A 15,207-nucleotide genomic window follows, 5' to 3' on the forward strand; every position below is an offset into this window, starting at 1 on the left:
TACACCCACGTTTTCTTTCATCACAAGCACCATCTCGATACATGTCGGGTCACATTAAGGTACAAATCCAATAACCCCGATGAGAGTATGGAAACTCTGAATCCAATCCCGTTTCCGGGATGCGCTCTTCAATCTCTCCTTGACTTTTTCGTCTCACAAAAAAAGAACTACCCTTTTAGTCTGTCTGTGTAGGTATTACTAACTGCTTCGTTTAAACTGGATGCTATTCGGAATGACGAAACTTGCCTTGATGTACATTCATCAGTCTTCTACATGCTCATTTAACCTGCTTTAATCGATCCGTGTTATTTACTGTCAGCATTCAGAATAATTGCGGGGGTTACATTTTACATAAAGCTATACTTCGTGATGAAACTGAATAACACTCCCTGACTGTACATTCCTGCAATTCCTGAAAACAAGGACATTATGCGCATTCCACAATAATATCATGATTGTAATTGGGCAGGCAACAGAGCTTTTGATAAGGCCAATTAACACAATTACCCAGTGGCGTATCTCTTGAATGATTTCATGGCACGTGCATCATACAACTCCATATGTCCTGCAGCTATCTTTACAAACTAATGTTGAAGCATTTGACCAAAGATGGAATTTTCCCAATCAACAAAGAACAATATCATTTGTGATAGTGTCATTCTTTACACCGGGATATTTGCAAATTTGGGTGTTCTGATCCATCTACACAAGACATGGATCTCCCGTAACCGAGTGCAGTTTTACATCCTGGCTCTATGTGTTGCAGATTGTTTGGGGCTGATCTTGAGACAGTGTGTAGAAGTCGGTTTGCATACAACAGAGTCCTGGAACACTGGGGAAATCGGTTGCAAAATCATCATGTCTGTTTCAATGGCTGGAACCTTCCTTGCACATTTAGTTCTTGTTACTTTCAACATTGACAACCTTGTAGCTGTGACTCACAGACAGTCTCCATCACCAATAAGACTCTGCCAACTCGCGTGTGCTGCATTAATGACCGGCCTGTTCATCGGCGGACAGGTACATGTATTCATCATGAACATAAACTGAGAAAGAAAATCGAAGGAAACGGATAAACGTGAAGCGTGTGTATGACATGTGATATTGTATGTACTTATAGAAATCATGAAATTATTCGGCAGTTTATTTAACATATATACAAACATCACATACAATGTGTTGTTTTGATAAGATTAATTATGTATTGAATGCAACGGTTACCATAAAGCTGCAATATTGTCGTATGTCCTCTTAGATATTTCCATCAGTATATATATTATACTTATATATCTAATAAATCCCATTCCGTTTTGTTTGATACTAACTCTGTATGAATACATTATGGTAGTTTTGAAATGTCCAATAACTGAATTAGCCAGCTCTGGACATTAAGGGGATCTTGTAGTTCAATGCGAATATTGACATCTCATACGTAAAGCTTTATGCGTGTCCCGTGATGAGAGTGTTGATCTGTGAAGAATCTCAACGGGACCCGCTCCTTATTCATATTGCGCCATCTGCGTTTTGTATTTAAATGTTTCCGTCGATGCATATACCTCCTTGTAACATATACCATAATGTATGCAAAATGTAAATTCTGTTGTTTCTCATAGGATGCTTTTCTTCATCTTGCAGATGTATCTATATCACATTGAAATACACCCCATATTTGCCTCACTTCGACAGTGCACCCCATTCGGAAGAACCACGGTGGAACAAGAATTGATATATAAAGTAGTCACTGCCGTCGCTGTATTTTGGTTACCTGCGCTTCTTGTGACTGCCTGTGGTACACCTGCGTTCATCAGCAGGCACAATGGTAACTATTGGTAACGATGACTCACATGTGCTACTGTACATATGTTACATGTTTTTAATCATGTTGGGGCGTGGAGTGGGGGATTTTATTGAAGAAAAAAGTGGCCCAGAAAAATCTTTGAAGCAAAATGACATTGTTGCAGACTCGGTGACTCGGTTGATGCATGTCATCGTATCACAATTGCGTAGGTCGATGCTCATGATGTCAATTACTGGATTTTCTGGCCCAGACTCGATTATTTACAGACCGCCGTCATATAGCTAGACTATTGCTGAGTGCGGCGTTAAACAACAAACAAAACAAACAAAACAATATAATCTCATTCCATACTTACCTACGTTGAAGGTTTTTCATTTCTGAAACCTTATTCTTACCTATGAACTATTTGGTCGGCAGATCTGAAGGCGCAATTAGGTTCAATACAGACTCATAAGTTCCTAACAATCGACCACTGGAATACAAAATAGATTACATTGTCGCTCAATATATCGGAGCTTAATGTGCTGTATTGGAAAATGGTACCCCAAAATAAACGATGTTTTAAACATTGAATTGACGTGAAACAATAATAGTCCCTTGAAGAGTATGACTTTCTACATTATTTGATGGGCCATACGTGGGTTTGAATATAGACATGGATTGATTTAATTCATTTTTTCAGTTCATCCTACTGACAAGGGTGATCGCCAGCGAAACGATGAAGACGACCCCAAGAGAGACCTTTGGGGTTTGAAATCTGATATCTCATATACCACAACATTAGGTAAATTATTAGTATCAATATTAACGATTATGCTCTTCGTTTTAAGGGCGACGTGTTAGCCTTGTGGTTAAAGTGTTTTCTCATCACGCCGATGGCCTGGTTTCGATTTCGTAACGCGGCCACAATGTTTGAAGTCAATTTCTGGTGTCCCCGTCGTGATATTGCAGGAATATTATCTTTCTTTCGTTTTGTATCTAATAGTCAGTTTGGCTAAAGCTCGTCGCCATTAGCTGCAAGATTGCTGATGCGGCGTGATACAATTTTCACTCTTTCACTCACTCACTATAGTATTCCTTATCAAATCCACCCTCTATGCTTGGTTAAAGGAAGCATAATGTATATTCTGATTAACTGGAGATGTATTGCATTGGAATTTTGCAGTCATCATACATATGTTCATTCCGTCCAGTTGCGGTCAGGGCGAATTGTGGTTATAATGTGTTGTCAGGACTGCGGATTCATTATCCACTATACGGGTACAATGTGTGAAGCCCATTCTTGGTGTTACCTGTCGAGATATTGCTGGAATAATGTTAAAACAGCATAACACTACATACAAAACTGATCCGGGGTAGAATAGATTTTAAGCAACCCATGCTTGTCGTAAAAGGCGGGATCGGGTGGTCAGGCTCGCTGACTTGGTTGATACATGTCATCGATCCCAATTGCGTGGATCGATGCTCATGATATTAATGACTGGATTGTCTGGTACAGACTCGATTATTTACAGACCGCCGTCATATAGCTGGAATATTGCTGAGTGCGGCGTTAAACATAAACCAACCAACCAACTCTTTCCTTCTTATTAGTGACTATTCGTGTCATTTCGGGACAAGCTGAATGGCGACTTTTCCCCCTCTCGTGGCCATTTCATCAACTTGGTCTACGTGCACAAAATCCCCTACTGTGACTGTTACTTTGTATATTTGTAGATACTAACCATACACATACAGAATTATATTCAGGGGAGTTTGTTTGACCAAGTGACTTATATTGATACCCATATTCTGACTTCTTTTTTTTCGTTCTTAAAATTGATCGACAAATTTTTTTCAGATGACAGAAAGGGTAGGGTGATGATAGCTATGCGCTAATCATAATTTATTTCTAACTAATTGAATTAGTACTAAGATCTACTTAGTAAAATATGTTTTTCTCAGCTGACCAGTCTTCACATTTCTGAAAAATGGAACAGTCACAGACAAACAATATCAGATGCCGGTTTCATATTTTGTTTTGCAGACTGCCTTTTTATTGTGTGTTGGCTGCCATTCAGCATTATGAAGATTGTCCTTGTCACACACAGGTTTGTTGTCTTTAGTCTCATCAATGCATGTGTGCATGTACATTACGTGGCGTCATGGATCCGCGTCTCTGTGGGAATCGTTCAATGGTCTCTGTTGTGGAACTATACGTGGAGATTGCTTATGATTATCGATATGTTTTGGATCGCCTTTTATGAATAAGTGTTGTTTTATCATGACGTCATTTCCGGAGAGTCGAATATGAACTCGCAACTTTATGACGTCATATATTGGACGACGTTATTTTGTAGAGGGAAGTGTCTTGTAAGTTGTTACCCATAGATGTAACTGGGCTACACATATAAACACAGTGGCTGAAGGATCGCATCCAAAAGTGGGAGAGATATGACAATCGGTGTTGGGAGAACATGTACAGATAATCGACCCGAGGATTGTGAGAATATGTGGGAATCACCAAAGTTAACCCACCTGTTCGTAAAATGCACTTAAAGGAAATTTTCATTTTTACAATTGTGGTAAATATTTTTAGACCTTGTACATTTTAGTAACATCCTTAAAGAAACGCTATATAATAATGATAACTCATGTAAAAAACAAGCAATGATCATCGCTGAGCCCCTCATTGTTTAATCCCCCTGCAGTGTTTTATTGTACGATAAACTGACTGACTGACTGACTGAGTATGTTTTTACGCCGCTTTTAGCAACATTCCAGCAATATCACGGCTTGGGACACCAGAAATGGGCTTCACACATTGTAACAATGTCGGGAATCGAACCCGGGTCTTCGGCGTGACGAGCGAACGCTTTAACCACTAGGCAACCCGACGGCCCTGTACCATAAACAACGACCACGAGTCGTTTATTTCTAAAATATGCAATAATCATCGACTTATGACGTTTACCATTTTGGCGAAACGACCAAATATTAATGCAACCCAGTGGTCGCGAACATGAGAGCATATCCTGTCCCAACAGATGCAAAAGACAAGTTAACTGTTCTGAACAAACACGGGAACATGTAAAAGAAGTCGAATTGGGGAATTCATTCAGACATGTTTTTTGGAAATTTGGAATTGTCCTCCAAATGTCTACAATAACACTTTTGAGAGCTGTACAAATGTACTTAATGTTCAACCTTGATCAACAGACCTTTCAGCAAGACCCGTATGACGCAGTGTGAAAGAGCATGCTCGACTGACCTCAAAATGTGTGAAACGTTGAGACCAAAGGATTGCTGCAGGAATATTGCACGACATAAAGGGAACACTGTCTTTGTCAATAAATGAAATAGTTTATAAACAGTGTTACCCTACTGTTATTTTTCACTTCATATAGTGTGATAAGTATTAGAATGTGCGTTTGAAATTGAAATTACAACATTGTGTTAATGTATTTATGATATATGTAGTTGTATATTTTAAATTTTCAGTGGACTGTTCAGGGATAAGAATCTTAACTTGAAGATATTGGATGCTTTAACATATCTGTCTATGGTAAACCACTGCGTTAACCCTCTTGTATACGGTATGTATCCTTATCACATGGTTGGTTAATTGTTGTTATTATAGCTTTCTTTAATCTTAGAATCAATACGCCTCGACAAATCGCATTTTGTTTATATTTCTTTCTGATTGTATTTTATCTTTCCTCTCCACAGGTCTTTTCTGCATACTCCAAAGAAGAAAGCAAAGTCCGGTGCATATATAGGGAGGTACCTTCGCTGGACAATTAGTGGACACAAAACTGAGCATTGCCCTTGATAATGATATAACTAATATGATTTCGTACACTCCCCTCAAGCCATACAATGGGCACAGGTGGCCCTGACGTCTTTGGTCAGGCCAGAAACCTATGACAATAGGGTTCGAATCCCGGTTTGCCCCGTTCATGTTTCTTGGTCTGTCAGCACCACATCCGTGCTGACACGCCATGACAGTACTGGAATACTGTTCAAATTGGTGTTAAACCCAACTCAATTACTTACCCATACCAACTCACGAACTTACTCCAACCATACAATTCTAACACCCAGAAGCATGCAGAACCAACGATGATGACCTTTCGCGTTGCCATTTAAACGTATCAGTGAAATGTCAACCAAGTAATAATATTATCATTGATAATGATGTATCTGAAATGATTTCGTTCACTCCCATCCAGCCATACAAGGTCCCATGGTCACGCCAGAAACCTGTCATCTTGGGGTTCGAATCCTTGTTCGACCCTTTTATGTTTTAGGTCTGTCAGCAACATACCTGTGCTCATAGGTTTTACCTTTGTGGTCAACGTCTGAGACCTGCATCACTTCGGGCTTTCCTTCCAAATTAAGCTGACATGCTGTGATATAACTGAAACATTATCAAATTGTTGTTAAATCACACTCACGGACTCAATTCTAGCATCCATAAGCATGCACAACCACGATGATGACCTTTTAAGCTGCAATTTATACGTGTCAAGGAAATATCACCCAAGTAATTATTGATCTTGGTAACATTTCGTGATCTTTAACTCGCACATATATCCTGACGACCTTAATAAGTATTTGTTAGTCATTTGGTTTGCTATACTCATTCCACGCCATTAGAGCTCAACGTGTGAGGACTTGCGTGAAAGAAATAGGTCTCGTTCGCAAAAATGGATATGGACTATGGCAACAACTTCACTGACTACACATACGATTATGATTCAGACTTGACGACGCCATCGAACACAACGGAAATAGTAGTATCCAGCGTTCTACTGTATATCGGAGTCTGTACCAACATATGGATGATCAGATCTCTCTACAAATCATGGAAGACAGGCAACAGGATGTATTTTTACCTCCTTGTCATTTGTATCGCTGATGGTCTGGGCTTGTGCATCCGCAGTGGAATCAGTATTGGGTCTTATGCAACCGTATTCTGGAAAGGTGGATATTATGGATGTAAAATAGTTTCAGGTTTTCAGATGTTTGGGCCCACCGTATCCCATCTGATCCTTGCAGGATTCAATATTGATAATCTTTTCACCATCACCTGCAGTCGCTCCATCAAGGCTTTGCGTATCGTCTTCCTTCTGTGTTCCTTGGTAGTTTCCTTCATAATGTGTGGCCTCAAGGTAAGCAATTTTGTAAATGAGGTTGTGCGTTTATTATAAGCCGATCTTGACAACACGGTATTCAAGCCATGTCAATGCAAGGTAGGGGAAGAATAGGTTTTAGACACTGTACCACTGTTATAAATCGAACCCATTTTCATCGATATGACGATTTGACCATCCGGCAACAACAACCTGCATTTGATTTGATGTTAAACTGTTTTCACGGCAAAACTAGTTTGGTTGATTTGAAATTTTAATTCTTGTTTCAAATACTTAGACAGTACTATTGGCTAGTGTCCTCTATTTACTTTGAATTAAACTGATTGACAGAATAGAATGTACACCATATGCATTTTGAGATCAGTTCAGAGGTTCTATCTTCTAGTCTCGTTTCAGTTCTACTACTACCGTCTGGTAGCAATAGGACAAATAAGGGAGGCATATTTCTGCGTTGTGGATCCAGAAGCTTCGATTAGCCTTCTCCTGTCGCTTGTGGATGTGGCTGTCTATTTTCTCCTTCCATTACTAATAATGATACTTTTAGGTCTACCATCATTGTTTGTATGGTGCTACAAAAAGGGTAAATATCATAAACAAATTTTTGCGTACCTTTTCTGTGTTCTCACGCTTTTGTTGTGTTTCTTAACTTTAAAGGGCAAATAAAGTGGAAAATAGAATTGCGATTTCTTTGCGGATATCAATTGTAATTCGTTATATTAAGTCAATATCCTAATGAAAAGAATTCCTAACATTAGTAGAAAGTATTTAAATGTCCAAGTGAAAGTGTTGAAATCACACGCTCTGAAATGGTATTCCAACAGGCGTGGCCTAAAGGTACAGGCTACCTGTGCAGCGGTGCGTGACAAAGGTTTTCATTGAATGATGTATGTATCTCAGCACGATATCGGAACTCAACTTGTTTGAAACCACGGATAACATGAAATGCATTTCGACACTGTTGAATACTTACAATTTACAATGTTTCAATGTTATTATGTCTTCAGGAACAATCGCCTATAAGAAGATGACACGTGACGATGGCTCCTGCACAGACCTTCAATTTCTTGGCAGAGATATTGGAATAGTTTTGGCTTACGGTATTATGAACTGGCCTTGTCCGAGATATGCATCGTTGCATCATTTCATGCAGCTGATATTCGCCTCTCTGAAATGATTTTCATCAGGCTTTCATAGAATAGATCAAACATAAAGATTTCTGTCATCGTTTTGAATGTGTATTGTGAGTGAGTGGGTTTGGGTTAACACCACTTTGAGCAGTATTGCAGATATATACATCTATAGTTGCACGGCGTGTTTTAGAGTATAATTACACACATGATTTAATATGGAAAGATACAGAATCTGTTTAAAAGAACATGCAACTAGACCAGAATATATCAAACAGTGTCTTTATTTTTAATGCACGAGTTTGTAATGCATATACAAATATATTTATTTTTCAGATGTGGTATTCTTCCTCTGCTGTGCTCCGTTCGTTGTATTCTCTTGGGGCGTTGGGTAATGTGACGTTTTGTTATATATATGTTATTCAGAACTAATGACGTAGAGGTTAGGTTTTGAATCTGAAAATTCCGCGCACCACCGATGGCATAGCTCTCGTAAATCTGCAAACAAACAAACCTTGTTTATATTGACAATGTGAGTACAGACTGTTATCTGTAATATATGCTATCAGACAAGATGGCATTCTGACATGGACTCTCCACGTCATGAATCAATGTATGACGCCCAAGTAACCAATCACACTGTGTCATACCATCACACCGTGTTTTTATTAGGGAGTGAGTTGGGTTTGACGCCGCTATTTACAGCTGTCCAGTTATGTCAGTAAATGTAGGAGGGAAGACCGAAGTTATGCAGATCTCAGACGTTTACCACTTTTGTGAAACTACGAGCACGGGTATCTGCTAAGGAACCTTTGCACGAAGAGTGACTACTGAAAACTACTCTATTCTTGTGCTCATCTTGTGCTCACCGGAGATAACAACAGATATGGTCACGGGTGTAAATACAATGGGTTCGGGTATTGAATTATTCGCTTACAGGTTGGATTATGTTTGTATACTTCATGGATGAAAATGGTACGACCAATTGGTTATTCATCATATACACGTTTCATCAAAAAAAATGTCCATGTGTTCTATATTAAATTAAAATTATTTTCTATTTTGCAGTTCATTTCATACCTGGAACTCATTTATCGTCTACACAGCTTTACTCTTCCTGGAGACTGCAAACGCCTGTCTAAATCCTTTTATATATGGTAAGAAATATAAATAGATATTGTACTGTAACCCAATAAGTCAATGAGACCGCCTCCTTGGTCTAGTTGTAGAGCGTCCGTCCGAAGAGCGAAATGTCCGGGGTTCGATCCCCGTCATACCAAAAGACGTTAAAAGATTATACGTGTTGTTACCTTTTCTTGCGCTCGGCCTTAAGGGGCTAAAAACAGGACTGGTCGGCTCGGAGTCAGAACGGCCTGTGTCTGATTGAGGTATTCTCGTTAAACTGCGGTATGGTATCTCAGTGAGGTAGCACTATCCATCGGCTTCAGTCCGGACTAATACAAGCAGCCAAACAAACACACACGAGTCGCTATATAAGTGCAATAATCTTGGACGCGACGTTAAACCCCATTTCACCTCACCCCGTCTCATCAGAGGGATACACGCATTTTGATTATATACTCTTAAACGAATGTAGGGATGAAATTTAAATGTAAATGCCAAGTATTAGAACAAAGATAAGTGTTGGCGACAAACATCCTATGCAAGAACGGTCACGTTACCACTAAAACACATCATATAGTTTGCACGTGCCCCACACAGTAGCGCCACACACGTGCATAGGGTGTCATTTTCTGATTTTGACACTTTCAAGGAAGGCCGATTAATCTCTGTTTAACGTAATTTCTGTCGATGTTACTGATTCTGCTTAACATACAGTTGTGATTTGTTTGATTTCATTCATTGTTTGTGTATGCAACGCAGTGTCTACGGGCTATTGACATGCTGGAAACTGGCAGAAGTCAGCGTGCTTTGGCCAATAGGTAAAGTGTTTCACAGTCTAAGACTATGGAACAAGTGCCAACAAATCCAAAATGTGGACAATCTAGTACAGGATTGATTGATCAGAAACCAGGCTCTACGAAATCGAGATCAATTGCGAATCAAGTGGATGCAAACTTCCATCATGCTACTGAAGTACGAGTTACGGGTTAGAGGTTTAGAAATCATTTAAATGCAGCTTATCTCCATGCCTGTAACGTCTTTAATGAATTGCTGGTCAACTCAACTTGAGACGTATTCGCAGGGGCAGGTGGTGACTTCGGAACCCATTTGTATTAGAAGAGGGATATTCCAGGGCGTTTCTTTCTGTCCTTTGCTTTTCTGTTTGTCACGAAACCCTATTAGCATTTTGCTTAGCAAAGAGGAAGGTTATCATCCTGTACCTCCTCAGCACAGATCCCCAACACCCCTTACTCACCTCCTTTACATGGCTGACCTTGAACTTGCCAGTGGAGGATCCACACTCAAAAAACAGATTCTCTCCTTGTCGTGTCCTTTTTCTGATGATATCGGCATGTCGTTTTGGACTCGACAAATGCAACATTCTTCTTCTGACACGTGGCAAGGTAGAAGAGGGGGGATCAGTCATTTTACTTTGAGGAGGAATTATTGACCATCTCGGAGAAGGTCAGGCCTATACGTACTTTGGGATGCAGATTACGGACAAACTCAAGAATGTCCATATCAAGCGAAAACTTCAGGCAGAGTACAAATGTAGACTTAAGAAGTCCTCTGGTGAAGCATGTCAAGACTCATGATGAAAACACAAGGCATTCTACAGTTTTCTAAAACGAGTCAAGGATGTGGAACATAATCTCACTGTCAGTGTTGTTTTTGTAGATGGTTCTGTACTGCTAGACGATTCAGAAATGAATGTCAACCAAGTGAAGTGCCATATGAAATCGGCCCGGACTCAGTTTTTCAAGGAGCGGTTATCTGACTCGGCAGCGCTTCCTGGGAAAAGTCCCATTCGCTGTCTGGGCTGCGTGTAGAGGGCCCCGAGCTGATGATGAGCCAAGCCAGCCTGACTGTGGCAGGATCGCCCAAACCCTCTTTGCTGCATAATAATAATAATAATAATGATAATAATAATAATAATAATAATAATAATAATAATAATGAGGAAAAACATGGCAAATATGCAGACGTCGCTTTCGAAATGTCACGCTTGCATCCCAAGTTGTCCGACTCCCCACTGTTCTCGGTGCCTTAGGTTTGGTACCTTCCAGTCTGTCTTCACATTCTTCGAAAAATGCTGGGTGGGTTTGACTGGGCAGCGCAGAAGGTGTTTTTGCAACAATAATTATGTCAGTATACTGAATATTTCGAATCATTGACACACCAATCTGTGAGTTGTATCTCAAATGTATTTTGAGTTCAATGAATACTGATCTATTTTCAGCCATATTCAACTGCATTGGACGACGGAGGGAAACATCTTCTCCTGGACTGTAGAAGTCAGAATCGTCTCAGTCCCAAACAATGGCCGGAACAAAATGAAGACTGATCTTTGATGGATAGAATCTTCTCTTTTCTATTTGTGGAACTCATTCTATAACTTCTATATGGACATTAACTATTCAGGCACAGGGTAAAAAAATGTGTATCATTCTGTAAACATGTAGACATTGTTTCTTTTGTCCCCAAAAGAACGAAGTAAAGTTTGTTTGTTTGTTGTTTAAAGCCGCCCTCAGCAATACCCCAGCCATATAGCGGCGTCATGTAATTAATCTAGTCTGGACCAGACAATCGAGTGATGGATATCATAAGCATCATTTAGCATATGATGACATGCCTCAACGAAATCAGCGAGTCTGACCACCTGGTAGCCATTAGTCGCCTCTCACTAAGAACTACGGTTGCTGACGATCAGTTCCAACCCGGATCTTAACGGGCTTCGACGATGTCAAGTAGTACGAAAAACAAATACTCATAACCCCATGACGTTTTCAATCTGTTATGAAACAAATCTTTAAGTATGATTTACATTGTGAAACAAACATGTTCTTTTCTTCCGACGTCTTCGCCTTACACATCTGTTCATGTGTGTTTATTTGACTATTTTTTAAGATTATTGTATTATTTCCTGTTTGTTGATGAACTATCCTTACGTGGAGATGGTGGTCAGTGCATCCTAGGCCAACGCTTAGAGCTACGGTTATTGTAACTGCCCTACTTAATATACACATGTATTTACTTGAATGTGTAAACGTTGTTGACGTGACATGCCACTCGCTCACTACATATTTCCTGTTGGCATGTCTGTAATGAATGATATGCTCTATGTCAGCATATGATGTCACAACCACAACGTCTCACTAGAACCTATATAGCTGACTACGAATGCTTGTATGTACTGATATATTACTTTGGCGCCAAACAGACATTATTGGTGATACATATTTACACACCCTCGGTTTGCTAGTCTCACTCAAACTCTATAAACACAATTAATCGATGAGAAATAGTCTAGCTGCATACAGTGCTGTCCACCGCAACCACTCGTCGTATACACATGCATGTCAAGTCTGATCATTGCATTCTCGTTGCAAGTATGTTAGCCTGCCAATCACATTTCATCCTTGAACTGATAGGTATACATTGTGCAATGTATCGTCCTTGTCTGTACTTAATGTATCATAATATAACGCGTCGTCTGGTTTCATTATGCAAATGATTAACGTCCTTTTACTCAAGATTTCTTACATCTCTTTATTGTTTATTATTTCATCTACTTCTCAGAAATAAACATTATTAATTGCACAACTGTGTTTTCATATTTCACAGAATATTCTTTTTCATGTATGTGAGAGGTCAAATTATACTGACATACAATTGTATGTTTAATGTCAACCAATTGTCAGTATAAACTACCCGAGATTAATCAATAATTCCATAGGAATGTCATTTGTTACAAATTGTATTCAGAACTGAATATATTTTTTTGGGGTGGTGGTGGTGGATGACACGCCTTTGCTCTGGCAAGATCATATTTACTGCCCACGGTCGACTGTCCTAAAAGGGAGTGAGAGATGCCAGATATATTCTTAGAACATAATTAAAAACGATATTTTCTGATGATCACAAGAAGGCATGAGGCAAGAAGACCAAAGTCCTCCTACGTAAGCCATGCAGCCCAAGACCAAGGAGCGTCCATTTCAATTTGGAATGAACGTTGGATTGCTTTGGAAAGATCGCTCATTCCAATCTTTCCAAAGCTTGGAAGGATCGATCTTTTCGGAAAATCCAAAATTGGATTGGCAGCATTTCCAAACATATTTCCAACACAGGAAATGTTTGGAATGACTTGGAATGGTTTGTAATTGTTTGGAAGTATGTTTAGAAGGAACAAGTTAATATATGTTTTATTAGTAATTTGAACAATAAAATACTATGAATTATCTATTGATTTTAAACTATATATAATAAACAATAAACGTATCTCAAACATTCACTACTTGTCTGTCTAGAGAGGGGCTTTTACAGTCGCATTCTCCCTAAGGTGAGAGAGAGACCCGCGCTTGACTCGACAAGACAATAATAGGTCTCAAGATTAAGTATTCGGCTGGATGGCCACTGCCATTTAATTATAAAACAGACAATCGTCTAGACGGCTCACATGTTAGTGTGCCGACATGTGCCTAAGATAATAAAATGGACAATCTTTTGTAACATCTAAGAGCCAGAGCTTTGAATAATTGAGTTAATTGAACAATTGGAATTCAGGAAGTTATCAATAATTGTTTTACTTAACATAAGATAAGATAAGTGGTTTACAACATAATATTATCATGTCAGGACGTACTACAGTCGAAACCATATATTTCAAAATCAATTTAATGACAGACTATGATTTCCAAGTCCTGATTATCAAATCAATGAGGTATCAGTTTCACCACATGTGCACAGACCGCCTATTCTTATATATATATATATATTTTTCATAACTATTCACTAGTTAAAGTCCCATCTCTTATCAAATAATCTGTAAGAGTGATCATCATTAACGAAACTCATTCTCATCAAAGAATACATAACAAATGAAGAATCAGATGCATACATTTATTGCAATGCTTCATTCATCACGAAGCAGATTTACATACATTTGTGAATAGCACTTAAACTGTGATAATGAATTTTACCATTGTCCATTTTACCATAATAATATATACATATATATAAAACAGGACATGCATTTAATAAACATTTACCATAATATGGATTTCCGAATATATAAACGACTTCAACGTTGATATTTCAGACAAAAACAAAGTCTCATGTCTTTTAACGTTCAGGGAAAGAGGGTTTGCTTTCACAATTGAACATTTGTTTTCACCAAAGGACAATCAAATCAAGCCCAAAACACGAAAAATACATATATATGGTTAGCGACCGTCATTTTACAGCGGCGGGGGCTGGGGGTGGGGGGTATTCGTCTGCTCTAACTGCCTTCACAAAAACATTCCAGCCCTTAGTTACCGAGGCAGCTGTGACGTAGTAGCATTACATTCGCTACGTTTGCGGCATATAAGATGTGTAATCTGTGGAGTAACTAAAGTAATATTACGGCTGAAATCTTACTTGCATGGTTGTTTTACTAGAAAACTTACGTTTTAAAAACACAATTGTTCTTATATAATGTTTTTAGGTTTGGTTTATAAATACTAGAGAAGATTTTTTATACAAATAAAACTGATCGAAAATACAGCTGAACAATAGAATAATCAAAATAGGACAAATAAAAATAATTACATCACTGTGTCAATAATTATTGAGTAATATGTCAAACAACTGTCAAACCATTTATTGCCATGTAGTACATGTACACCGGAAGTCGGCGCTGTCTGAGGCTCCAGGTAAATAAACATCGTGGTTTTATGACGGGAGATCAGACGAACCGTGAACCAGGGGCATGCGACGTGATTACACCTAAAGGTGGCTGGACCAGGGTTTTGTCTCTTGAACTGGCTAATTAACCGTACATATAATTGGTAAATAAATTCGTTTTGACACCCGTGTTTCATGCGCATCCCGGCTCATAAGCAGAATACAGACAAATCAGGCCCCGTGATCAGCGGAGCGTGAACAACATGGATGCCGCCTTTCGGCCGTACCGAACAGTCAAGCTGCGATCTCGGAACTGCTCGCCCGATTGAATCCAATTGCAAGCGGAGTCAAGATTACT

General features: G+C 39.1%; 1 protein-coding gene across 1 annotated transcript; it reads left to right on the forward strand.

Moving 5' to 3' along the window:
* Nucleotides 1-529: 529 nt before the first annotated feature.
* On the forward strand, nt 530-12,758 carry LOC139463529 (cephalotocin receptor 1-like). The gene is made up of 11 exons (XM_071245159.1): nt 530-1,020; nt 1,636-1,819; nt 2,481-2,582; nt 3,825-3,888; nt 5,279-5,373; nt 5,507-6,951; nt 7,330-7,513; nt 7,938-8,030; nt 8,397-8,451; nt 9,129-9,217; nt 11,425-12,758. The coding sequence occupies exons 6-11, from the start codon at nt 6,487-6,489 to the stop codon at nt 11,475-11,477; spliced, it is 939 nt and encodes a 312-aa protein (XP_071101260.1). The 5' UTR covers nt 530-1,020; nt 1,636-1,819; nt 2,481-2,582; nt 3,825-3,888; nt 5,279-5,373; nt 5,507-6,486; the 3' UTR covers nt 11,478-12,758.
* The last annotated feature ends 2,449 nt before the right edge of the window (nt 12,759-15,207 follow it).

Source organism: Haliotis cracherodii, unplaced genomic scaffold (genome assembly GCF_022045235.1).
Source record: "Haliotis cracherodii isolate W230 unplaced genomic scaffold, xgHalCrac1.p SCAF_1, whole genome shotgun sequence".
NCBI classification, from domain to species: domain Eukaryota; kingdom Metazoa; phylum Mollusca; class Gastropoda; order Lepetellida; family Haliotidae; genus Haliotis; species Haliotis cracherodii.

Coding starts and splice junctions, on each gene's coding strand:
- LOC139463529 (XM_071245159.1), top strand. CDS start 6,487: ATGGATATGGACTATGGCAACAACTTCACTGACTACACATACGATTAT. Junction 6,952..7,329: donor TCATAATGTGTGGCCTCAAG/GTAAGCAATTTT, acceptor GTCTCGTTTCAG/TTCTACTACTACCGTCTGGT. Junction 8,452..9,128: donor GTATTCTCTTGGGGCGTTGG/GTAATGTGACGT, acceptor TCTATTTTGCAG/TTCATTTCATACCTGGAACT.